This window comes from Salminus brasiliensis, chromosome 2 (genome assembly GCF_030463535.1).
Source record: "Salminus brasiliensis chromosome 2, fSalBra1.hap2, whole genome shotgun sequence".
Classification (NCBI taxonomy): domain Eukaryota; kingdom Metazoa; phylum Chordata; class Actinopteri; order Characiformes; family Bryconidae; genus Salminus; species Salminus brasiliensis.
Window position 1 is genome coordinate 43,509,139 of NC_132879.1, and position 27,740 is coordinate 43,536,878.

The 27,740-nt window shown below is 40.4% G+C and overlaps 2 protein-coding genes across 4 annotated transcripts in view; one reads left to right on the forward strand and one right to left on the reverse strand.

Moving 5' to 3' along the window:
• Positions 1-27,740, reverse strand: part of LOC140549330 (aldo-keto reductase family 1 member B1-like) — a 160,447-nt gene that overhangs the window by 103,788 nt on the left and 28,919 nt on the right. The gene's annotated exons all lie outside the window — the stretch shown is intronic.
• Positions 460-19,554, forward strand: etnk1 (ethanolamine kinase 1). 3 transcript variants are annotated; one of them, XM_072672863.1, is made up of 8 exons: positions 462-758; positions 7,698-7,957; positions 9,464-9,604; positions 11,726-11,868; positions 14,142-14,225; positions 14,365-14,525; positions 17,307-17,380; positions 17,477-19,554. In XM_072672863.1, the coding sequence occupies exons 1-8, from the start codon at positions 612-614 to the stop codon at positions 17,547-17,549; spliced, it is 1,083 nt and encodes a 360-aa protein (XP_072528964.1). In that variant the 5' UTR covers positions 462-611; the 3' UTR covers positions 17,550-19,554. The 3 variants fall into 3 exon arrangements, 1 of the variants encoding a protein (XP_072528964.1); XR_011978973.1 differs by lacking the exons at positions 14,142-14,225; positions 14,365-14,525; positions 17,307-17,380; positions 17,477-19,554 and adding an exon at positions 13,033-13,050 and having other exon boundaries at positions 460-758; positions 11,726-12,402; XR_011978972.1 differs by lacking the exons at positions 14,142-14,225; positions 14,365-14,525; positions 17,307-17,380; positions 17,477-19,554 and adding an exon at positions 12,994-13,031 and having other exon boundaries at positions 460-758; positions 11,726-12,402.

Sequence of the window (27,740 nt, forward strand, 5' to 3'; positions counted from 1 at the left end):
CTTGTATATCTGCCTATTTATCCATCCATTCATTCATCTGCCTAGTATTGTGTAGCTCCCTACAGGCATCAATGAGCCCCTAACCTTCCTCGCCCATTTTCTCTGCTTGAACAACTGACTGTTTACTTTTTTCTACCTAATATGTATTTCCGACTCATTGACAGGTGCCATTATAACGACAAAATCAATCAAATCAATCAATCAAAGCAGTTATTGACTGCTCTGTACTGCACAATGTTATGGCTGATATATATATATGTGTGTGTGTAAATTGTAAACTGTGGATATAGCTAATGAAGAGTCAGCTGTATCTTCAGATGGGACAGTAATAAGCAGTAAGATCTACTGTGGGCCACACGGAGAGAAACGGAGTCTTCCTCACTCCAAATATAATCTGAATTACCTCCTAATCCCAAACCTCTGACGCAAAGCAGTGAGTCATAAGATCCGGCATGCACCGCGCCGTGTTCCTCCGGGGAGGGAGCAGTAGAGGCGTATCCGCGGCGCATTAAAAACTGACCTGCTTTCAAACCCCTACCCCATTGCTTCACATCGTACGTACGGGCTTCACAGTACCGTCTTACACGCCTGCGACCTTTCTAACCCCGGCCATGGCCAACTACATCCACGTACCCGACGAGGCGCCTGTCGTGCCCAAACTCGACGTGACCGTTGATGAGCACGACTACAGACCCGGAGCGCTCAGACTGATCGAGGAGCTCCGACCCCACTGGAAGCCAGCGGAGGTCAAAATGAAGGTAAGGGAGCTTTCGGCTTTCGCTCTTTCTCGACGTTCGCCAGCTCGAATGGACCTCCCTCCCTGGGGGCTCTGCTGTTGTATAGGTTATATAAGGCCGAAGGCGGGTGGTCGTGCATCGCCTTACAAGTCGGCCGTTCTAGCTGCGTCACCGATTTGCAGATCCCGTACCCGACACCGGCGAGCGACAGCCACAGGGAACCACCGGTTATTCTGCATTCCAGTACTCATATATGTATATTTGTCTAATCGCAAATAGACTTTTGCGTTAAAGTGTCCAAAAGAACCGCTTTAGCTCCAGTTTTTTAGCTGGGTGAAATAGCTGTAACGGGGGGGGGGGCGTTACAGGAGGGACGTTTCATTCAAAGATCAACACGTCATAGCCTAGCCTGCCCTGTTGCCCTCTCCTTACTGTATCTTTAGCTTTTAACGACAGTTGCAAATATTGTCTGCTGAATTGTCAGAAACAAATAGTTAATAAATAAATAAATCGTTTTTCAACACTGAGAGTTAAGTTTTATAGCTAGCTAGAGTTAGCTAGCTAATTCCTCAGTTCCTTTAAGAAAATCCTCGTATTGCTAAAGTGATTGGGAACGCGGTGGTTTGGTGTAAAGAGCTCCATTATTGAGGAACTTGGGCAAAAGTCCAATATAAAGACTAGCTATAAAGGTTAGCTAGTACACTAAATAAGCTTTCTGCTACCTGAGACTTTAGACCTAGCTATAATGCATAAAATCCATTCACTGTGGAGATGCATGCAAGGTGTTCTGATGCAAAATAGTCCCCAAAGAAAGTAGCTTAACTTAACTAGCTAGCTACCAGCAATGCCCCCTGCTAGCTAGCTGCGCTGAATGGTTCTGTGTTCAATTCAGTAGGACCCAAACGATTTGGAGCCAGTTTCCAGTGGTGATTCATTATTGACACTGTAGGTAATCCCGCACTCCGAAACAGGCAAGCACCCTACCTGTAAGTTGCACTTGAACGACCAAAGAAGTCTTATTTACAAGTGAGGAATGCTGGGTTTTACATGACGCACAAATTTGCAAACCCATAACCTCAACCTTTTTACCTTTCTGCCAGTAAAACCTGACAGGGAAATGTGAAAAACAAAGAAACAAAGGTACCAGTAGTTTTCAGTTTATGTGATCGTGAGTTGATGAGCATTTCATTTGTTTGTGAGGTATCTATCATCTGATACAAGGCCACCTTAAACACTGGCTTATTCACGCACACATCCTACGTAAGTCTAAGAGGGGGGTAAAATGCACCAATTCACTATAAATGTGGACATACGCTAGCATTCGTACCCTGGTCCGGTGAACTGTGCTTCTGTTACTTTTACCAGACTCTAGATATCAGATGATCGGCAATAAATTGATCAGGATATAACAATACATTCTAGAGCTGGGCAATATGACAATATTTTGTTATCGTGGTACACGATATGCTTTTATGAGTGCATCATGGATATCATCAGTGCTTAAAGAGCACTGATTAACTGCACGTTTCATTAAAAAGAGTGTAATCCGTTTATATTTCAATGAAGTGCAGCATATGAGCAAAAATCATGGTATTGGAAAAGTATTTGGATAGCATTTTTTTTTTTTTTTTAAATGACGCTGTTGGTGCATTTTGGTGTGATCTTTTCCCATATCGCCCGGCTCTAATACATTCTAATATATGTTTTCATAATATCAGACAATATGCAAGCTCAGGTTGTTACATGAACCAGGTTTGTGACCACGGTTTTGCCTGATGCCACGAACCAGATAAGGGATCAAAAGATGGGTGTGTGACGTAGCGAGTGGGTAGACTAGGAGCTAGGATAGGCAGGAAGAGGGAGGGTAACAGCACTGTCTGGGCAAGCCTTGTGTTGGCTGGAGTGATCACAAAAAATAATGCAGTGCTAAAAACAAAGTTCTGACTGTTTTAACGTTGTGGTTTAGTAAGTTCATTCGATGTGAGCCATCGAGGCCGTGCTATAAACCAGCTAATCAGAGCAGAGGTCGTCACAGTATTCACGAACACACCGTAAATAGGGGTATGCTTGTCTTTTTCAAGGGTAAAAATCATGGGGTCGACCAAAGTCACACACCATCTGCGTAGACATCAGAGAACAATTTAAAATACTGAATTTATGCATTTTATGGCACAGCATAACTGTTGTATAGTCTATATAGGTAGAAAATCGCTGATTTATGTGAAATTTGGTTTGAGAATGGCAGATTCAGGTTTGACCTGATAACGGAGTATCTACTTATTTGAAAGCCATATCTTCTTGCAAGGGCTGCAGGCGTAATGGCTGCATTGTCTTCCATGTTTCTTAGAAGAAGAAGAAGAAGAATAATCTCAAACCAGTCACTCCTGGTTTGTTTAAATCGCTCTGCAAATCTCAAATTTCCTTGTTTTTGTTGAGGGCAGCACTATGAAGACAGGTGTCCTTTCTGTGGAAGAGCCTTCGTCATAAAAGGGCTCATCATGTAAAACCGTTATTATTTTTAAGTCATAAATGCTGGCAACTCTTTCAAACCACACACCAGTGTACACGCACAACTTTAGCAAATTTGTGGCTTATTTTTACATAGCAAGGACAAGCAAAGCAAGTACCCTGCAGAGTGTACTCCAGCCATTTTTAGTAGAGATCTTACTAGTATAAGATCCTTGAGGAACTGCTGGAGGTTCTTCATTTCGAAGCTGTGAAGGAACTCTCAAGGTGCTTTAAAGACTCTCAAATTGAAGAACCTCCATATCCTGCTTGAGACGACTTTGGCTTTGTGACATGATTGGTTCTTTGTCATGCTGGAAGTAGACATTAGAAGATGGATAAATTGGCCACACACAAGAAGAGGCACATGGTCTTCAGCAGTACTCAAATAAGCTTTGGCAAGCAATGATTGATTGGTATTAATGGGCCAAAAGTGTACAGTGAAAGCCTCCCTCACATCATTACACCACCTCCACCAGCCTGAACTGTTGACACAAGGTAGGTTGGGTACATGGATTCAAGCTGTTAGCACCAAATTCTGATGTTACCATCTGTGTGACTTGCATTTGTGGTAAACCTCTTCCTTACAGCTTCCTCAGCTTTCTGTCCCTGGCTGACCGAAGAGCAACCTGACATGGTCTTCTCCTTTTGTAGCCCCTCCAAGTCAAGGTTTGACATGCTGTGCATGTGTGTATTTAAATTGGGGCACTGCCAGGGATTCTAGGCCCCATGGAAAAAATATTACTCCCCACAACTCTTACAAGTCTGCCAAAATACTCAAGTAATAAATTTTTTAGTGCCCCTACAACATCCTAACTTTTTTCCCTATTAGGTGCCCCTGAGCGGTGCTGGAATATCCATGCACGTCTGTAATTCACCAAGCCACAGATTTGTTGGCCTTATTTTCAGCACATTAGGTAACTGTCACAAATGATTGCAATTTAAGATGCATATTTTGCACATCCAAAGTCCCAAACATGCTGAATTGCAGCGCATGTGGGTGATTGGTAGTGCCAATATGATTTAAGCTGTATATTTTGTGTACTGGGTCCCTTTTTTAGTTTTTAGCTATTTCCTATTCCTAGCTAGTTCCTATTTGTAGGTTCCTCATTAGTAATTACTTTAGTCATGTTTATTTAGTATCAAGTGTTGATTTATTCTATGCTGCGAGCAAAAAAGCTGAAAACCAGCTTTAACAGGATTGCAGGCTGCTGCATTCCTAAACACCGGGATGTTTTTCCTCCTACAAGCTAAGAAGGTAGGACGTGACTTGCTTTTACGTTCAGTTTGTAGCAGGGGGGTGTGTCCCCCGTTGGGCTGTTTTCATCAATGATGAAGGAAAAGTGGCACTCAGCACATGCCAGGCCTTACTGACTGGTGCAAAAATAAAATTCCCCACATTCCTCTTGCCTTCGCTCAATCCCTGATAGTGCACATGATTAGTGTTGGAATGCCAGGCTGCCAGAGCACGCTTCATTTTTACATGAGGGGACAATGCGAGTTTGCACGACTGTGACAAACACTCTGCCCCTTTTGTATTAAAGATGGAGTCCAGGCTCATGGGACACCTAGTTCCACATGCCACAGTTTAGGGAAAACAAACAGAATGACACAGGTTGGAGTGTTATGATGAATGTTGCGGGGTGATTGTTTGATGCCAAGTATTGCCATGGCCAGATATCCTTGAGGAAGTGCTGTGCTGCCCGCTACAGGAATCAGAAGAGTTTTTGTTATTTGGCATGCATGTTTTTCCTTCAATATCACACTCGAGCTTAAATGAAAGTACAGGGTCTTCTGTCTGTCAAAAAGGCTTGGCATTGGTACAACTGTAAGTTACAGTGAACGTCTTGTAATTAGTCAGAGCACTAGTGGCATTCGCCGCCAAATGGCAAACAATGAAGAAAACGAGTGTCCCAACAGTATGTTCTATTTCACAAACACACAGTGCACACTGTAGTGCATACGAATACCCACACAAAAGCAGATAAAGCAGTAAATACGTTATTTAGTAAGCAACATGGACATTTCTAAGCTGTAGTGATAGATTATTAATAATAGACTGTAATAACCATGCAGTTTAAGGCTGCACAAATTTCCACTCAACTATGCCATCACACAATGCTTCATACAGTGTAGGCTATAGTTTTGGCTGCTGAACAGCACTGAAACAGAGATATCCCTGCCTTTTCAAAGCTAGAAAAGTCTATTTCTCAGCTTAGCATTGTGCCATATATGGTCCTGTACTTACAGTATAATGGCTGCAAACCAAGATCTGTGAAAGAAGGCTGTGAAACTGAAAATTCCAGTGCAAAGATGATAAATAAGAGGCAACCTCAGTCTGTAAATCTGCTGAAGATCAAAAACAGAAATCTTTAGATCAAGCCATTAAAATCAACGCAAGTTTAGTTCTTGACTAATGGAGTTTTTCTCTTACGTCAGTTAAAGTGATAAGTCGTTACAGTCTAAATGGCCAAAGGGGATGCTGTATGATGCAATTGTTGGCTGTAATTATCAGCATTAGATTCAGTCTCGGGCTGAAAATCTTGGGCTCGCTGGAACACACCCCCTGAGTGGTGAAACATTCTGCAACATGGCTGCGTTTTGTAGGAAAAACGTCCAAACCGGGAATTTAACAAGTGATCATCTGCTTAAGTTAAAGGCAGTTGGACTCAACAGCAATCTATTCAAATTACCAAGAGCCATGGTCATCAGTGTGTAGCTAGGAACATCCAGCTAACTGAGACTCGCACACATTCAGAGGATGAAGCGCCATATCTGAGAGCACAAGGTCAAGGTAATGGTCTCAGAAGTGCCCACACATACAAAGTGCATACATGCATGTAACCACAATACCAGTGTTTCTGGCTTGTCTTTAGTAGACCCCTGCTAAGCACTGATGTACATTTTGGTTACAGGAAATCAGCCTCTGTCTTTCAGGCATTGACAAACTAAATGTCATTCCAACAGAAACGTCTCTATAGAACATTTACCTGACAGATCTAAAATAATTGAGCTCTGTTCTGTGCTCATTGAAGAATCACTTGAACACTCTTGGGCCCTGTCCACACATCTGCTCATTTTTCAAGATATTTTTAGGTTTTGTTTGTGTTTTGGTCTCCTGTCCACACGACAAGCGTTTTTGGTAAAAAGGCTTTTTAAAAACTCTCTCAAACGTGGAGATTTTCCTCAGTGGTGCCGTGTGTATTGGCAAAACTGAGCTTTAATGAATATAATACCCAAGTCAACGATAACGTCTACACGCAGATAGAACTAATAAATGTAAATTACAAATTTATAATACTTTATTTAGATTTAGAAGTCATTATTTTATAACTTGCATAGACATGTTTTTGGTGTTTTGATGTTTCTCTTTGAGGTACTATCGCCACGTCTCTGTGTGAACAAAAAATGTAAAAAAAAAAAAAAAAAAAAATCTGTTTCTAATAATTATTCGAATACGTGTGTATGAGGCCATGAGAACTGCAGTGGGCGGAGCTAAACTGTGGTAGGATAAATAGGAAAATGTCAGTTCTTTTGACATCAGCGAAACAGCATTTAAAAAGGCTGTTTTTCCATATATGGACCATATGAAACTTTACCAGTGCTAATGTGTCAATTAAACTAATAAAAGTGAGAAAAAGTCAGTTTTCTGTAATAGGAGCCATTTTAAGCTTCGCTCTTAAGCTATTTTAGCTTTATCTGTGTTATTTCCTCAAACTACCCCAGATACCCTGGATTAAAACCCCATAGCTTGGATGTCCCAAAAACACTAACCTCCGAGGCTAAAACAAATAGTATTGGGACAGTAAAGTGATCTTACTTAGGTTAGCAAATTTTCCTTCTCATTGCAGTTAAACCACTATTAAAAGTGTTGCAGATTAAAGTAGTTCTGTGTTGAGCTTGGTAAAGGAGCTGTTCCAACTTCAGCTCTGTTTTAGCAGTTAGCTTGTGTTTCTGCACACCACAAAAAAAAGAGGTGCCATTGTCTATTAACAGATTTTGCTCTGTCATAACCATAAGGTCGGTTCAAACAAGACCATTTTTACTGATGAAGCTCCAGGTTCTGTTAATTATGAAACCTAATTTGCAAATATTTCAGGACACATTACATCTGGTAATCACTCAAATTACACCCCATCCTGAGCTGCAATCCTGACTAGTATGTACTGGTTTTATTTGATTCACATAATGATATCACTGATATTTTTTATTAATCATTTAGTTTACAGTTTAAATTTCTTAACATGCACACTCTGATTGTCCTTCAGTAAACTAGAAAGTGTCCCATGGCCAAAGTATTTTTATTTATGAAAATTCTTCAGGTCGTATTTTTGTAACTTGGAAAAATTAAATAAAAAGAGCCTGTATGAACTGTGAAGCTCATACCTGTAAACAAAAGTCTTACGTTAGTCTCACATGATCAACTCTTCCACTTCCTTCTTCCTCTGTCTGCAGTCTTTTACAGATGGCATTACCAACAAGCTGATTGGCTGCTACGTGGGCGGGTCCCTGCAGGACGTGGTCCTGGTGCGCATCTATGGCAACAAGACGGAGTTGTTTGTAGATCGTGAGAATGAAGTGAAGAGCTTCCGGGTGCTGCAGGCCCACCGATGTGCCCCTCGCCTCTACTGCACGTTCAACAACGGCCTCTGCTACGAGTTCCTGGAGGGCATGGCCCTGGAACCAGAGCATATCCGCAGCCCTGCGATTTTCAGGTGAAGAGTAGAGGCTTGCATATAGAAAGGCGCACACACATAAACACACGTTTGGCGTAGATTTGTCCTCGAGCGCTCAGCTTTCTAATTCACCAGCCAGATCTGGGCATGAGCTTTGTGCTCATTTCCTCTACAAGCTAAGGCCACAACCCTCTTTGCAACATGATCCTTCTGATCGTGATCTCAGGCTTGCCAAGCCTTGGCGCCAACTTTCACTTTGTCCCTCACAGACATGGAGACTCCATATGCCTTGCCAAAGGCTTATACAGTGACATGCAAAATTCCTACCCCCCCAATGAATGAAGTAGAAAATGCACTGATCGCTGAAAGGCATAAATGGTCATTTCAAGCAAGGGGCTTTACTGTTGTAGACAGGATTAGTGATGTGCAATTTTACAAGGAGGGGGGTTTTCAAAGAGAACTGTTTGCAGAATTGAAACAGCAGAATCCCCCCATCATTGACTGCGGAAGACCTCGAGGAAGATTTATCAGACTCTGGAGTAGTGGTGCACTGTTCTACTGTGCAGCAACACTTGCACAAATATGACCTTCATGGAAGAGCCATCAGAAGATGACCTTTCCTGTGTTTTCACCACAGCGTTTATGGTCTTCTAAGGAACAAGTAAACAACAGAAGCATTTTGGAAACAAGTCCTGTGGACTGATGACTTTTAAAGGTGTGTTTGAAGAATGAACGGTGTAGAATTAAATGAAAGATTTAATGAAAGGAACACCTTTCCAACTGTTTAGCCGAGGAATGGATCGATCATGCTTTGGGTTCGTGTTGCATCCAGTTACACGGGTAAAATTTGACTGGTAGAGGGACAAATGAGTTCAGGTCATCAAAAACACTGAAGAAAGAAGAAAGAAGGTAGCTTCTACAACAGAGTAGTGATCCTAAACACACCTCAAAACCCACAATGGACTACAAACTGTAGATTTTGTCATGGAACGCCCAGTCCCCTGACCTAAGGATCAGTGAAAACTTTTGAATAGACCTCAAAATAGAAATGCATTCACAGCATCCCAAGAATCTCACATCTCAGCTAGAAGCCTCTTGCATGGAAGAATGAACAGACATCCCCCAAACTAAAATGTAAAGCATGGGTACAAAAAGTGTTTACAACATTTAAGCCTCCCGGTTTGTATTTTTTTTTTTTTTTTTTAAATATGTACATTTCAAAGTAATCTTGCTTAAAATGTTAAAGAAATGTGTCATCTTTAGTGTTTATGCCTTTTGGAAGTTCAAGTGGAAGGTCAACGTTTACTTGATACTTGGTATTTACAGTAACAGAGATTTTGACTAAGAGTGTCCAAACCTTTGCGTGCCACTTTATGGCATCTTATGGTCTCTATTCACAGTGTGGCTTTATGAAAATGATTTCCATATGTTGATATAGTCATAGTAGTGGTAACTGCCAAACCACAGAGAACATTGTAGCTGATGTATGTCTTCTTGCTCTCTCTCTCTCTTTTTAAAAAAAAAAATATATATATAAAAATATAGGCTCATTGCACGACAGTTGGCGAAGTACCATGCCATCCATGCTCACAACGGCTGGGTTCCTCAATCAGATCTCTGGCTGAAAATGGGCAAGTTCTTTTCGCTTGTCCCCACCTACTTCAAGGATCCAGACAAGAATGAAAGGTGAGGCCAGTGGGTTGAGCTGGTACGCGAAGGTACAAATTTAAGGGAGGCACCACTTTAAGAGTTTAGGGTCCAAAAGGAGCAACTGTGATTTGCAGATTGAATAAAAGTGAACGGCACACTACAGGCTGATCCTGGCCTAGTCCCAGGGTGCCAAACCCTGTTCTTGTGAAAGGAGTGCCTTTAGTTTTAAGTCTAACACACTTCGGTGCTATTTTCGGGTGTGTTGCACAATTCATCACGCTATTGTAAGTTTTATTTTTGTTTTATTGTTCCACTTGTATTTTTGAGCTGCTACTACTCCTACAGTTTTTGAGATGTCTAGCATGTCCATCCTGATCTGGAATGGTGTGCCTGTACACAGCTTTTGAATAAATGCAATAGCATATGTACAGTACACATCCGAACACAAATTTTGTGGACAAAACAATCGCATAGAAATGCATTAAAATTTGTCTATAAACCTTTAACCAAAAATTAACAGATTTTGTCTTAAGATATTTTTTACCCCCCAGTGGAGTGAATTAGGGTATGTTCAAAAATGATGTCCCGTACACCAGCTGAGAGAATGCGGGCAGACCCCTTTTTCTCAATTGCTTGCCATTATTGTACCTTTTAGACCAACTGTCTTTTGGGCAAAATATTTTGGCACCCCACATTTTAGCCAAAAGTTTGGGAACATAGCTCTGTTAGCCAAGCCTGTTTGCTTTCCACTGTTTAGCCAAATGTTCTTAGGCGCCAGCATTTGGACATAAAACACTGCATTAAACATCGCCTTAGCAATGACCATAGCAACAAATATGGCTACCATATCAAACCCCTGGGATACCATAGCAAGCCACTTAGGAACATTGCAAAAACTACCTGGGAGACACAACCAACTAGCAACATCATCACAACCACCTGGGATACCACAGTAACCACCTTACCAACTTAGCCACCTACCATTTAGCTATACTTTGCCAATCGCCCAGGAAATCAACAAATCAAACAATTTGTGCTAAATCCACACCATTTTCACATCAATTCATTCTTTAAAGTGACCTTAATTTTTCTTTTTGGCAATATTTGCACCAACCACAACACACTTGCAGTTTCTGCAGGAGCTGCACTATAAGCGTATAGATCTTAGCAATAAAAAATAAGCTCCATGGACATAAGTATAATTATCTAAACAGACCACGTAATATGTCCTCAAAATTTAATTCGCCTTGAAGACCGTGTGTAAGTGATTGACTACCTGCATTATTTTGGTCACCTTGACTATAATATTGCACAGCGACTCACAGAAGACAGGCCAGGCTAAAGTACAGCCTCCACATAAAAGGGGTTAGTAAACATTGAGAGTCTGTATCAACTATATTAAATTTCAAATGAGATAAATCTTTAATGCATTTTATTCAGAGACTCTTTAGAAACATACTGTAGATATCATGTAATTCTGCATGTTTGCATGTGACCTTTTTTTATATTGTCAGGCCAATCAGGATTTCCCTATGGTAGCACTTTGTGTCACTCATTCAGCACGACAAGCAAGAGAGTGTGGGCTGTGCAAACAAAGAAGCACTGCGCTTCAAGATGATGGAAAAAAAAACCCTGCTATAATAAAAAATGCAATTAAGTAAAAAAAATATACTGATTAAATGTAGGTGTTGTAATGCATGTACACCAGTTGGGTGAGCAAGTAGGTGGTGCAGCATGTACAGTGTAAATAAGAACAAAATTCTTTAGGTTATGCCCTCTCTCTCCTACTCTGTCAATGCCGGTAATGTCTCTGGCTTAAAACCCATAGAGTGACTTCCACTACTGACCATCTGATAATCTGGACCTTATGTGACTTTTTTTTTTTTTTCTCCTCTGTTCTGGTCTGGTAAACTGCAAAATGAAGCAATGAGGGTTTGAAAAAAGATCTGTGTAATCATGTTCAGATGGCAGCCATGTGGTCTAAACTGACCAAGCTGTTTTTACAAATTTATGTTGGTCTCATGCTTTTACTCCTCTGCTTCGTTCAGTTTGGATGTCTGAAGTCAAGCTCTCAGAAATGACCATCATCCATCCAGGCATTCCTGTTACTCCTGATCCTCAGAATCTGTGTGTGTATGTGTGTGCTTCTGTGTCCAGGCTGAGCAGCGAGGTGCCCAGTACAGTGTGTCTCAGAGAAGAGCTGGTGTGGCTGCGGCAAAGCCTTTCCAAGCTGGGCTCACCTGTCGTGCTTTGTCACAACGACCTCCTGTGTAAGAACATCATCTACCGGCAGGCAGGAGGTGAGCCCCGTTCCCCTCCCCTCCCTTTCACCTACCCCAACCCATCCAAACCCCACCCCCACACCTGTCCTGCCTCAGGTAGGCCTGGTTTTTACTTTTCTGCACTCATCGTTAAAGGAGCCTTTAAATGGGTTTTTTTTCTTTTTTCTTTTTTTGGTCCCCCTCCCCCCAAACAGTCCGTCTAAGGGGATTCATGGTAAATCTAAAGATTTGCCGCCTTAAGGTGCTTGTTCTTTTGGTTTTGTGAGTGTGTGTGTGAGTGTGAGTGTGTGTGTGAGTGTGTGTGTGAGTGTGTGTGTGAGTGTGTGTGTGAGTGTGTGTGTGTGTTTTTTTTTTTTGTTTGTTTTTTTTTGTTTTTTTGTTTTTGAAAGCAGCAAATGTATGCTCGTGGTTCTTTTGGGAATGTTGATGTTTTATTTTCACCCCCTCCGTGTGATGCTGTGAATGCTTTCTGTGTTCCCCATGAATAACGGAGAAAGAGCAGTGCGAGGGCTGGCAGATGCTTGCAGCCAACCCTGTGTGGCAGCTTTGAAGGTGAACACGCGTAACTGCTGCCTCAGATGAGTGTAAGAAGTCTACACTTGTGCTCAGCTTCTCTTACAGACAGCCACGCTGGCGAGAAGGCAAAAGCCACTTCCTTTAGCTAACGTTAAAGAAGCAGAAAGGATGAAGGGGAGGGTGGGGGGGGCTTAATGTCTTCTTTTTTTTTTTTTCTTTTGCACTCAACACTCTCCTCCCCCACAGAGAGGAAGAGGGGGAAAGATGAGAGAGCGAGACAAACACACTTGAGTTGTGCAACAGCAAAGCTTCCCGAGCCTTTTTGCCTTTTTTTAGTGTGTTTTTTTTGTTTGTTTGTTTTTCTGTCAGTCAGGAGGTCTAATGCCCAGAGAGACCACCTGTGCAGGAAGCCATGTTCTTCACGTAGGGCCTCTATGCCGTTGCCTCATTGGCGCTCTTCTGGACCAACGGCAAGGCGATGTGGCGGGGTGGGCGTGTGAAAGTTGGCGGGTAGGGTGGAGGGGAATGGGGGGGGGTGTGGTAGAAAAAGTGCTCGGTGCTCGAGTCTTGTAAAGGGGAGGGACGCAGAGGCCGCTCTGCAGTGAAGCTGTGTGTGTTCTGTGACAGATGTGAGTTTGCCCCAAAATCTCTTCATCTGCTGCACAGGCCTATAGCCACTGACTGGAGGTGTTCTGTGTGTCCAGCTAGGACGCCAACGGGCCCGGTAACCACCTCATGTGTCTCTTTCTGTAGACCAACACTTCTGTCTACTGTCAAATCACACCTTTTGCTTTTTTATGATAAAAACAAAGTAAGTTAGTGTTAATGTGTATTTTGGAAAGCAGGGTATTTTTTAGACATCTTTACATACAAAAAAAATAAACACTACCACTGAGAAACCAGCACAATCGAGTTAGCAGTAGAGCACTCAGTTGTTGTGTTGTGGCAGAGGAGTAAGGATTTGTATTTTGAAATTACTTTCACCACCTGACTAATAGTTATTGCTTTGCTGAGCCACTAGAGGGTGATGCTGTCCATTTCTTTCCACTCTGTCTTTCTCTGTGCTCTACATTTCCGTCCTCAAAGCATGGTCCCCTTGTGTCTGCTCACTTCTGTGTTATCACACAAACGTGAATACGGATGATGTGACTTTCCGTTTTCCGTCTCTTTCTCTATAGCAAAGGCCTTTTCCCCCCTATCTGTGTCAAAGAGGCCGTTTTTGTTGCCAGTCACCAGATTTCCTGAAGTTGTCAAGCACTTGGAATCATACCTTATGTTCCTTATTAACAATCCAGTTTTGTTACTACTATTTTTCTTGGCCTGGAGTCAGTGAGTGTAGATATAAAAAAAAAAAAAAAAAAAAAAGACTTGGCAGCAAAATCTGCAAAGGATCAGCAAAATGTGAGAAGCGGTTTCCTTAGAGCTTGATTGCAAGTTGTCCACTGGACCCTGATGCAGTCTATCCAAGCATGCTATCATGTTTTACATGTGTGCTCAAGTCTTGTATGTCTGTGCTCTGAGTGCATGCTCTGATCTCATTTTCAAAGTGTTGTTGTTCCAATTACTGTTCTCCGGTTCTCCTTTCAGAACACAAACCCTTACTCCTACCCCAGGGTCATATTTGACTAGTCATTTTAGAGCTCAAATGTAAGCCCAGGCATTTCCAGTGTTGGTTTGGTAATGCGTAGCTTTGATGTCTAAGGGATTAGGAAGAGTATAAGACCACACGTCCATACGCTTTTCTAAACAAACCTTCATTTGTTTGCCCTCCCCAGGGAATGTCAAATTCATTGACTACGAATATGCTGGGTACAATTACCAAGCCTATGACATTGGGAACCACTTCAATGAATTTGCAGGTAACCTGTCCGCATCGTATTGCTTCAGTCTCGAGTGTTAAAACCAAGCCACATGCCATTATACCACATAAGAAGATTTCTGGATCTTCAAAAAGACAGAGTGCTGATGTGCGTGACATGGTGTCTTTGTGATTGACAGGTCTGAATGAAGTGGACTACAGCCTATATCCAGAGCGGAGCCTACAGCTGCAGTGGCTGAGGGCATATCTGGAGGCCTATAAGGAATACAAAAACCAGGGGGCTAAAGTCTCGAACAATGAGGTGGAGGTTCTGTACGTGCAAGTCAACCGCTTTGCCCTGGTAAGTAAGCCCTGGAGTCAACAGGTGCGATTTGATACTGAAGGGGTCACCAAGGGGATATCAGAGGACGTTCTTTTTTTCATAATCCTAGCCTAAATATCAGAATGAGTAACTTAACACTAATTAGTGGGGTGATGCAAGTAATGCAGAGGCACATAAAGATGTGTGCCAATGTCGTTATGTGTCTAGTTCACTCATATATATATATATATATATATATATATATATATATATATATATATATATATATATATATATATATAAAATGAGTGAACTAGACACAACCTTAGCAGTAGCCAAATGTTAATGCATAGTTTATTTGTGTTTGATGAACATAGAAATTCACTCATGGAGCATGAACAAGGGTTGGAAATTCTTGGTCATTGTTTAGCAACACTCCCTGCGCCATATATTTCAGCCGGCAAATGCTTTTAATTGCTGACTAGAAGTCTTTGTATTTTTGTGTTAGAAATGTTTAGCAGATCTACCAAAATATTTGTAATAGTCAGATCAGGGCAGGGCCATAGCAAAAGCTACCCATGGTGTCCTTGTGCCACTGGTTGCCACACAATTCCAAAGCATAATGAATTCACCATCATGCTTAACAGTTGGCCAGCGATTCTTTTCATTAAATGCTGCTTGTCTGTCTCTAAACATTCATTTGGTTGTGCCAAACACATTTGCGCTTAAACTCGTCAGTCAACAGCACTTGTTTCCAAAATATATCTTTGTTGTTTTGTATACTTAAGATGAGTGACTTGTATGATGAGGTCACAGATAAGGTTTCTTTCTGCTAATGTTTGTGCAAGCAACACTGCCCATGCACCTCCACTCCTTTGTTAGGCCCCGACAGTGGAACCTCCTGCAGGTCAGGGCAATGAAAACGAAGTGCTTTAAAGCTTTTCAATATGTAGCAACTTATTTTCACATTCTCAGCCAGCTTCTTACTGGAGGTTTGAAAAGGGAATTTATTACACTCTGGAATGGCCAGCAGATAACATCTCCTAATGACAATGATCAGTCTAACCAGTCCATGGGCCCTGTTGTAGCGATCTTTTGGCGGGCCGTCAACCGTGCACCACGCAGCTTGATTTAGGGTGTGTCCTTGTGTCTTTGCTATAGTAATGGCAGATAAAGTACAAGTGGAAGTCAGTGGCGGACCTGTTTTCCGTTGCCAAAATAGCAATATGCCAGGAATTTACCTGAACACACCTCATTTCGAGACCACCACGCCCATCAGCATAGGCATGTTCGCAAGCACCGTTGCTATGTAAATGGTGCCGGCGGAAGGCGTGAAAATTGACTGTTGGCGGGGTGTAAAATTGGGTGTGAGATAGGACCCCTAGTCAGTTAAGGCCTAGCAAAAATAAAGTTCTGTTACTTTACTAGTAAAAGAGGGTATCCAAACATTTGCACATGCTAGAGTAACTGTTGTTGTTTTTTTTTTGTTTGTTTTGTTTTTTTTCCTTTAACAATGATTTAATTATAAGTAGCTGTGCATGAAAGTGTTGCGATCATGGACAGCTGAATTTCCCTCACAGTGTACAAAGACATTTTTACAAATTAGTTTGTAAAGTTAAGTTGCAAAAATAGCCCCTTTTGAATGTGCTCTGATGCCTTGGGAGCAGACTAATTTACATATCTCCACCCATTCAGTTTACCACAGTTCAGCCCCACCCATTTATCTTGTCGTTCTCATGAGGGAGAACAACCAGTCAGAACAGGGCTTGTCTATCCTAAAGGTTCAGTAACAGAAACAGACGGTTTCGATCCTAAGAAATAGAGAACAAGAGTTGGAAACTGATTGTGTTGAAGTAAATGCTGAATTTTGGAACCTGAAGCATCGTAATCCTTAGCGGACCTTAAGGAATGGTACTGCCCTACTGCATAACCTTAATTAATGGCCATTGCTCTTTCACCACCTTGAACGTGTCCTCCTTTTGTGATCCAGTAATTGGAACATTGCGAGTACACAACTGAACAGATGCAGCAGACCACATTAGAGCCATACCCTGTTACTCTGTCAAAAGAGCAATTTGAGGGTGGGTTTGCTGCAGTAGGTCATGTTCCTTCACTGTTTGAGGACTGTTTGAAGAATCAGTAATTAGAGGTGGTCTGGAGGACCTGACCCTTGTTTCATTGCCCTGTCTTTGTACTCCCACAAAGCTTTGTGAAGTCTGATAACTAACACTTCCTCAGAGTGTATAGTTACAATTTACTGAAGCCACTCTTTTTGCTTTCTCATGAGCTGCAGTTTTGCTGAGCTGCACAGTTGGCGAACAATAAATGAAAATGCGGTTGGTTGTTTATTTATTGGCCACTTTTTAGCTACAACAGGCTTTTGTGTAATGTTGGTATTGGTTTAAGAGCTGAAAAGCTTTCCTTTTTATACCACTCTTGTCTCCTCCTCATGTTAAACTACACATCGACAAACATACTTCAGTGGTAAAGCAACTTTTCTGAAAAGGGGAAAAAAAAACAACAACAACAATCTTTTAGCTGGAAACATAGCTCATTATGCTATCTGTGAAGGAAGCAGCTTTCCCACCTTCACACCATTAAACCTCAGCCAACTATAAAAGGGAAGTAATAGGAAAAAAAAGCTCCAACAAAGGGTAGGTCAGGCCATCGGCTACCTCAAGATCTCTAATCACATGATAAACGCAGCGATCATCAAGATACGCCCACGCTCATGTGGTTATATCGCTCCTCAGAGTAGCAACGGTAATAAATCTGTTGTGCCCTTTTACATGATTTCCCCCTCTCCTTCTCTCACTCTAGGCATCTCATTTCTTCTGGGGCCTGTGGGCCTTGATTCAAGCTCAGTATTCCACCATTGACTTTGATTTCCTGGGGTAAGTGTTGAGATGGGAACAAGTTTTTGTTTGCTACAAAGCCTACTGCTAGTGTTCTGCAGTTTCTCAATGTCATTTCCCCCTCTCAACTTTCAGATACGCAGTTCTTCGCTTCAGTCAGTACTTTAAGATGAAACCAGAGGTCACAGCGTTGAACTTTCCAGAATAGTCCACCCTTTGGTTTGCAGTTTTGTGCTCCTCTCCAGAGAAGGGCTCCCTCTAGTGGATGTGGGAAGAACCAACAGAGCTCTTCTGCCTGTGGATTTGATGCTGCACTTACTAGACTGAACACATCAACCAAGCGAAACCCGGAAACATCCCTCTGTTCAGTACCTCCTCAGATCTCTATAGTTTTGTTGACAACCCGAGAGAGCCACAGCTCTTTACCTCAATGTCCTGCTTTTTTAAAGGTCGTCAGTGCCAAGCCAGGCGCTACCAAGCCAGGAAGCGCAACTGAGCTAAGGGATAATGTCAGTAGATGTTCTGCAATCGAGCACAACACAATGTGGTGTGTGTTGTGTTGTTTTTGTTAATTTTTTTTCCCTTTATTTTTTATTTCTCATTTCGAAACCTTCGCTGACTGCAGTGTAAGGGATTCGGACCAACAAATCTCTCTACCCCCCAACCTCCCGAGACTGACTCGGGCCTTGTTTTCTCTCTGTACTATTTTCTCTCTTGTCAGAAAAGCCTCAGCAAAACAGAAGTAATGGTGGTTGTTGAGGGGGAATGCACCTTAGACTTGGGTACCTGGAACATACCATACCACTCTCTGTAACCTCTAAGTTATTACTGTTTGTTTACACATAGTACTTAATGATGCAGCTTTAAGTTACTGTAGTTTTACTGTCAGAGCTTTGGGCCTTCCACACTTAGCTTAGCTGTGGTTAGCACGGCGGCTGTAAGATCTGTGAATCAGGGACCAACATAAGCTTGGTTGAGCGTTTCTTTGTTTCTGGCCGTTTCTTGCCCCATTCTGTCACTGTGATCCCCTTTACCACATGTATCTGTTCAAGAAGGTGCTTAGAAAATTTGAAGAGTTGGTTATTTTTCTATGTAGACCCATAGACCCATAGGTATTATCTTTTAAGGTAAAAGCCTACACCAAAGTGCTTAGAAGAAACTGCACATTTGTATTTTTCCACTCGAGTAACGTGTGATGCGTTTACTTTTTAAAAAGGCAGATTTTTTTTTTGTATACCAGTTTCCGTGGAACTGTTTTGAAGAGGTTTGCTTGCATGTTTGTCGTGAAGTAGCGGTGAATTGCTTGTAATGGTCGTTTACCCGGATGCCTTAATGACGAGACTAGCTGGTGGACAGGCCATGATGCCAGACCTCGTGCTCACACCGCTCTTAAAAGAGCAACTCGAAGTGCATGGACAGATCGTCGGTTTTAATTAATTACTCCGATGAGCCACAGTTTTAGAATTAGTTTAAAACTAATCTTGCACTATAAATGAATCGTAATTGGATGATTTTTTTTTTTTTTTGTCTAATTCAAAATTAGGCTTTTTTTCTCGGTCTTAGAGACCAGCCCCGATGCCCTTGCCTTCAGTCGGTTAAAGGCTTCTCTTTTAAAGGTTATAGGTATCTTTATAGGTTATAGATTTGTGGGGTGTTTTTTTTTTTTTTTTTTTTCTTCTTCTATCTGCTTGGCCACATCACGACTGACCATGATGTGCATATAGATACTGTGAAATCTACATATACATCTCACACAAGTGTTTCTTAGAAGTAAGAATTTGACACCACACAGTTCACACAAGTAGGGTAGCCCTAAAATAAAAAGCACAGGCTATCTCATTCCAGCAAGTCTCTTAATCTTTCACACTAAACTGTTGATCACGTTATCCGGCAACCTGTTGTCATTTCTACAAACTACTAAAGTGCTTCGGAAGAACATGTTTGTACAGTAAGCACCCTGCACAGGCATCCACTACCAGATGTAGTATATGTGTATATCTTTAAACACATACTGCCATTTCTTCTGCTTGTGTTTGTTGAATAACTGTACATAGGGGAGATTTACTTTTTGTTTGTTTGTTTGTTTTGTAAGAAAGAAATCCTGTAAAGAAAAATCAGTAACCTGGAATAGAAGATGAGATTAAAGGGTTGCAGTTTTACATCCTGTATTTACATCATCTGAATGGAAATAAAACCTAAACCTGTAAGTACTATTTATTCTCTTTTGTGTTCTCTTACTTCTGAGCTCCAGTGACCGGATTCACAAAAGCTTTCCTAAGAAAAAAAAAAACTTATGAAGATTCTTAATAGAAACGCTAAAGTTCATAAGAATATTCTTAAATGCAAATTTTTTTTTCAAAATTCTTTCAAAAAATCCTAAGAAAGGCTTAATTATTTTCTCAAAATCTTGCTTTCTTGTTTAGGCCAATGGTATTTCACAGCTTATTATAAACCATGCCAAGTAACCTTTTTTGTGCAGTGCAGTGAAGAGCAAATTGGAGGAAAAGCTAAGCTTTCAAACATTTTCACTAAATAAGAGCTAGAAGTGATATTCCTTATGTGGACACTAACAGCATAGATATTATCTACTTTTAATCTTATTACAATATACATCCTTTTTAGTATATCAACCATTTCAACAGATTCTTTTTAGAGGCTTACCTATTGAATTCTAATACTCAACTATGAGGCTATTGTAAGGAAAGAAATAATTTGATTTTTAGGGGGGAAAATCCTTAGAATTAAGTGAAAAAATAAATGAAATAACATATTTTGGACACCAAAGTGACACTGAAACCAACAGGACTATGAACCTAAACATACCTCAAAATCCACAGTTCTCTGACTTAACATTGAAAAATCGTGCATGCATTCAAGACAGCAAAATATCTCGGGACTAAAAGTGTTCTGCACGGTAGAATGGGCAAGGATATCAAAAACAGTGAGAAAAGATATCTAGCTGGCTACAAAATGTGCTTGCACACTCAATATATAAAATATGTTTCTGTAAGTAATTTAATGTACTGTACTGTACTGACTGCTGAATTAGCAAAGTGTCCCCAGATTGTTTTGTTTTTTGTCAAGCTAAGGCAGTTTTTTTGGAAGCAACAATGATTCTTCTTTAATACTTAAACAGAAATTGCCACATAAAACCAACTGAATATAAACCAACCACATCCATTCCATCCTTTTTTAAATTTTTATTATCGTCATTTACAAAATTACATCGGCATAATTATATTATTATATAAATTAGAATTATATAAATAATTATAATATAAATGATAGGACTTCCGCTTCCGTATCCTCCCTCTGCCTCAGGCGAGTCCACTCATTACAATACCCTCAGTCTTCCACTCTCTGACACCATGGTTACAGATCAACCAGCCCACCAATCAGAGACAGCTTCCGAACAGAGTGAGCTTCAGAAAGGGTAGTAAACTCATGTCAAACGTGAGAAATGGGTGCCAACTTGAACCTGGCATTTATCAGCACTCTCATCATAATGCAATAAACTATTAAGAAACACAAGAGTGGTTACAAAGAGGCCATTCGTTAAGAGGAAGAGCGCTGCCTATTGATACTAAACCTTTTTAGCCAAGTTTATAACCCAATTTCTTTATTATTGTGAGGGTTTTAGCGAGTCTGTACTTCCAAAGATTTAATATTGACTCCCAATGTCAATATAAAGCCTTATTGCTTTTTTCATAAACAATTTTAATGAATTTATCTATCATTTACAAGCATGTCTCCTGATTTTTTTATTTGCAAGGACTTAAAAGCACATTTTCTACAATCAAAATCGACTCTAATTTATTTGGATTAATATAGGTATATTCCCTAATAACTCCTAATAATCTCCAAAAATGGTTTGATAAAGGCATCCATTATGTAACTGCTGGTAAGAAACTCCTGGTCTGGAACTGCTGCTCTGCAGATGGATGATGTTGGTTCAGCATGTTGATTTGTACACCCTTAAATGTGACTAAGGGTGAATAAATGTGATACTTAGAAACAATAGGATACACAGAAAGGCATTACCTCAGACAGACGCAATGGGCTTACCTTGTCTCAACAATCATTTCCGAGTCCACAGCAGTACATAATGACAAGATACATGAGTCTGAGCCTGCAGGGATGAAGATGGAGAGCACCATTTCTGTCAGGAGAAAGGTCCCACCTCTGTCCATAGGCTGTTTAAGGGGTTAAAGAAGCCCTATAAAGGAAACCTGTACTCATATTAGTTGAATAATGAAAGAGACAGTGCTGTCTCGTTCTTCAAAAGAAAATCCAGCAATCCAACCATTTTGACCCAGTGAGTCACAGGGATGATAACCTGGGGGTTGCATAAAAGCTAACCCTACCAGACCCTACTACAATTTATTTAGCTAGCTAACAGCACAGATAATTAAAAGCTCTTTTTACAGACTAAAAAGCTAAACTATGCCAGCCTATGCTACTGTGGGCCCTCCCTAGGGTTGCCAACCTTCCTTTAAAATACAGAGTCGTCACATTAAATATGGAATCATCCTGATATTGGAAACTAAAAGACGTGCTCTGTAAGTAACTAATAGTGTGGAATTGTCATTTCCAATATCCATAATAACACAATCACATTATCAGCCCTATCTTACACCCTACGCAAGGCGTGTCGTGATGCTCATTGCTATCTTACACCCCTCCAACAGTCTATTTTCACGCCATCCGCCTGCGTCATTTAACGCAGGCTGATATATCTACACCGATGGGTAAGGTGGTCTCGAAACGAGGTGTGTTCAGGTAAATTTCTATTGCTATCTTGGCAACAGACAACACGTGCGCCACTGACTGAAAACAACCTAGGCAGACGTTCAGACAGTCAGACATTCATCACTGCTTCTGCAAGCCTTCCCAGGCTGTGTGCGATGTGCCATTGAATTAACAACCTGGCTCTTGAAGGGAATGGCGAGTGACACGCTGGTTGGCTTATTGCATGTTTCGCCCAAAACCCATGATTAATTAAGAGACTTAGTACATGCCTTTTGCGCATTTCGATTCGTGCAAGGCATACTTTTCCCATCATTGCTATAGCAAAGACACACTGATATGCCCTACATCACGGTACGTGGTTCATGGCTTGCCTAAAGGTCGCTAAAATAGGGCCCTATATGTCCCAATGTTTGTGGACACCCCTTCTAATGAATGCATTCCGCTACTTCAAGTTGCACCATCGCTGACAGAGATGTGCAAATGCCAGGTATTTGGCTTTGCCTTTTTCTATACATCCTGAAAAAAGCCATCATGAAAAAGAACAATTAGATCACAGTACAGCACTGTCTGTCTTCTGTCACCCTTAATTGCGTTTATTAAGAGGTACCAGGGCCTCGCACTGGGAATTAGGGTGATTCTAGAGCCTGTGACTGACAGGGGCCCTAAAAATGTATTATTCTTTTGAGTGTTTTGGCAGAACACAACTGGTTGTTGTGGGGCCCAGTGTAATATCTTTTCATGGGGCTCAAAATCCCTGGCAGGGCCCCTGACAGGAACAGTATATTAATTTGGTACGACAGCGGCTAATTTGTGAGAGACAGTATGGACGGTTCGTGGTATACAGGGGACACTTTGCTAATTCAGTAGTCAGTACACTACAGTACAGAACAGTACTTACAGAAACATCATATTTTATATATTGAGTGTGCAAGCACATTTTGTAGCCAGCTAGATATCTTTTCTCACTGCTTTTGATATCCTTGCCCACTCTACCATGCAGAAAACTTCTAGTCCAGAGATATTTTTGGGCTGTCTTGCATGCATGCATGATTTTTGCCTGATGTTAGGTCAGAGAACTATGGATTTTGAGGTATGTTTAGGATCATTGTCCAGAATTTGTTGGTATTTCATGAAATCTTCTCTTAATCTTTCCTTCTATTAATGGTGTATGTTGTACACTTATTCTGTCCCAGAAAAAGAACAGCTTGGTTAAAATGGTTGAAGGATCAATATTATCATGACGTTCATATATGACGTTCATATGCTTTCGGGCTTATCCAGGATGGTCCCTCAGATCCTCCAGATCTTCTCTTTTAATTGTTCCACAAATAAAAACTAAAATCTTTGGTGATGTTTTTAGCCACTACGCTACAAAATGCTGGAACAACCTTCCAACTAATGTGAGAGAAGCTCAAAACATTTCAATCTTTAAGTGCAAACTAAAAACCTACCTTTATTCAGTCCGACTTTTTTTTTTCTCTTAGTCTTAATATAAATACTTATATACTTTGATTTTTATTTAATCAATTTTTATTATGTGCAATATTTATTGTTATATTTTATGTTTTATTTTGTCGACTATTTTATTTTATTATTTAATAATTTAGTTTGATTTAGTTTCATTGTTTAATTTTTATCATCTTAATTATTTACCTTTTATATTTAATATTTAATTTGATTATTTTTTTTATTCTTTCTGCTTATTCTATCCTTATTTTGTTAATCACTTGTGAAGCACCTTGAATATTAATTTGATTTATCTGAAACGTGCTATATAAATAAAGTTTGACTGATTGATTGATTGATTGATATATTTATAAGGAGTGAATGCAAACTTCTAACCACAGCTGTAGCTTCTTTTTCAGAACCTTAGCCAGCTGTTAAGGGGGTTGAATATATATTACACATCATCAGCTGACAATTTCTAATCAGAAATTCCTGATAAACAATTTAATTAAGGTCTAACCAGTTATTTACCTTCTTTACTAGAGTCTTTACAACTGGAAGGTTATGAAATCGTTTGCCCATGTCACAATTACTATTTTATTTTTCCATTATCTATTTTTATTTTTTGGCCTTCTTTTTCAGGACACACTTTTGGGTGCAATTGGCACTCAAGTAGCTGTTGGGGCATAATCATAGTGGTGCTTCGTGTCAGTGACACTTAGTGTTCTTATTTGTTATTGTCTTAGATTAAGTAACATTTGACATTTTAAATTTCTTTGTGAAATGATTTTGTTAACAGCATGCAAATGAGTTCACAGTTTTTTACATAATTTGTTTGGCTTTTTTACCCAAATTGAATTACCACTCACCTTGACTCTTGTCAAGCTAGTGGCCGTTGTCTGCCTAATTTAGAAAAAAAACAAAAAAGATGCCGGAATGCCGCAAAGACGGAATCGACGCTGGTGCAGAACAATCGGAAGGTGCCGGGATCGGAAGCGGATTAGGGTCCTCATTCATCTTGATTAGACGCGCCAACCTAATTACGAGCAGAGGAAGCGGTAATTAGCACAAGTCTCACCTCATTAATCACAAAAAAGACTCCTTCACTCTATTTTTATCTGATTAATGGCTCTTTAAACATGGGGGGATATTTATATTTGGGGTAATTGTACACAGCTTGCTCGCTCTGGTTTTATTTCCCTGTAACCTCATTATCTTTCACATTGTTTAACAGAGAGTCTTGTTGGTGTTAATTTGTGCTTCAACACAACTTTTTTTCTTGCCTTGTAAAGACAATTTAGACCTCAGTGAAATAAATGAAACAGAACATTAAGGCATAAAGGCTGGTAATCAGGGACTATTTGCCAAAATAGGAGGCTGTTTATTACTTTGGATTATAGAAAACAATTTAGGGAACAGGTAGCTATGCTGGAAGATACATAAAGTAATTTGGATTTTGTAGTTATGAATTTCTGGCTTGTTAGAAGTCATATGGCTAATCACATGGTTTCATATTAAGGGCAGGTTGTGCCGGTGTGTTTCTTTAATGTTTAGATTTCTATAAATCAACAGGTTTATTAATGTTTACTGATGCAAAAATAATTTGTTTGAACTGTTCCTTTTATATGGTAGAATGGGTGACGACATTCATCTTGGAACTTTTAATTTTTTTCCATTTTTTTTTTCCATTCTTCAGGGTCAAAATGATACATAAACCCACTTACATTATCAAATCAATGGTGCTGAAAGTTTAAAAGTGTCCTTTAGCTTGCTCCTATGCTCCTTCTCTTACTGTTAGTGATTGTGATGGACTACAGCCCACGTAAAAAGGACTTCTTGGATGACACTCATTGACTAACACACAGTACAATGGAAAAGTCCAAGGATCTTATGCACATCAGAAAAGGGTAATCGTAATTTCACACATTTTAGGAATGTCTCTTGGAGCCATTTTGTTTTGCCAAGATGTGAAAGAAGAGTGAAACTGTTACACTTTAGTTGAGATGAAATTGGGTCAGATGGTCAGGAAAAACCCAATAACCACCAAGGTACAGGGCTGTCATGAACCAGAAGCGGCAGGAACACAGATCACTGTCTAAAGACTAAAGTTTGCAGCTGACATCATGGACAAAGAAAAAGCCTACTGGAAGAGTGTTTAATAGATGAGATAAAGATTTGACCAAAATGACCAGACGTAGGTTTGGAGAAGTAATAATTAGGCATTCAAGCCCAGGAACACTGTGCTTTAGGCGTTACCTATTAAAATACCTATACAGCTTTTTAACATCCATAAGAATGATTTAGTAGAAGCCACATTGCTGACAGAGGCCCACACTGATCAACTGAAGGTGGCAACTATCCATTGACGCTTGATGGTGGTAGCATTATCCTCTGTCGCTTTGCTGCCAGTAGAGCTGTTACATCATACACAAAGTGGAACAGTAAAGGAGGACTGCCTCAAAAATTTTCGGTAACCTCAAACCATCAGCTGAGGTGGTTGAGACTTGGACTGTATTGGGTGTTTCAAAAGGACCATGGCCTTAGTCCTGACCTGAGGTCATAAAATGGAATTGGTCCTCTCTTCGCAGCTATAACAGCTATAACAGACTTTCTACAAGATTTTGGAGTGTATCTTTGGGAAGCTTGGCCCATTTGTCCAGAAGAGCATTTTGAGGTCAGACACAGATCTTGGACGAGAGAACCTAGCTAAACTTACACAACCATGCCTTTATGGACCTTGCTTTGTTCAGTGGGGCACAGCCATGCTTTCCCAAGCAAAGTTGGAAGCATGCAATAGTCCAAAATGTCTTGGTATACTGAAGCATTACAATTTCCCCCCACTGGAACTAATGGGCCTTGGGCAACCCCTAAAAAAAACAACCTAATAACATTATTTTTTCTTGAAGGTTACAGGCAGGTTACATTTTCCTGGCATTTGCCATACCTAGACTTGTACATTGGACTGCAGTAATTGAGTATACAGAGCATTGGTGACTTTTATCCACTAGGTGCCTCAGCACTCAGTGGCCCTGCTCTTTACGTTTACGTTGCTGTGGCTCCTAACCACTTCCACTTTTCAATAATATCACTCACAGCTGATTATGGAATATTTTTGGACAGAATAAATTTAATAAACTGATGGCGGCATGGCTAGGTGCTTGACTTTACACATTTCTGGTAATAAGACTGAATAAAACATCTGAATTCAATGTGTCCTAGTAGTGTCCATATAGTCCATATATTTGTCCATATAGTGTATGTGGACTGTGTAAAATATTAGGCATCCTCAGCATCCTTGAGAATGAATATTCTTAACCCTGTATGCATAGTGTTGATCCCTTGCTGATTTCAGGAGGATGTTTTTTGTCGCTGACAAATTTCCAATGTTGGAGCGTGCTTCCGTCAGCTCGATCGTTTGGTGCAAGCAATCTTCTGTTTGGTGCAAGCAATCTTCTTGCACCTTCTTGGAATATAGTTGCAAATGGTGAAAAAGGAGGAGAGACAATTGAAAATCCACCAAATATCCACAAGCAGTTTATGTAGATATTCATTGTCTTTTTGAAGACCTGATGTAATGCAGTTTTGAACAAATGAAGTAAGGAGAACTACTGACTAAAGATTTCTAGTCACCCTGGCTTTATATTTATTTATGTATTTATTTATTTATTTGGCAGTAAAATAGGTATTACTGAATATCACTATGCTAACTGATGTACAGGATTATTAAGTAGTACAGCTGGAAATATTACATGTTACAACACTGGCTCCTCCTCATTTATTGTACCTCACATAAACCAGCAAAAGTCGAGTGTGATATGCTAGGGTCTCTGCCCTTAACCGTTGTTGCTATATAACAGTGATGAAATTGGTGTTTTAGCCATTAGGTGTCAGGCTAAGTTTGTACACAAGGGCAAACTTTGTACACATTGGTTTGGAATCACTCCCTGTTACAGAAATAGTGCACTACATAGTAGGTCAGACATTTTGCAGTATTGGTCGAAATCTTAGTGTAACATTTCACTCCCTATATAGTTCACATCGAACTCCCATAATGCATCGCAAGCTGTAGCGTACAAGCAATGTATGCTAGAATTCCCAATGCAGTGGTGTCTTACAACTCATGAAGATGTTGTTTGCATTGTGTCAGATATATCCCAGAGTGGCAGGAATGCCAGAGATGTTATGCATGAGGAGACTGGCCACT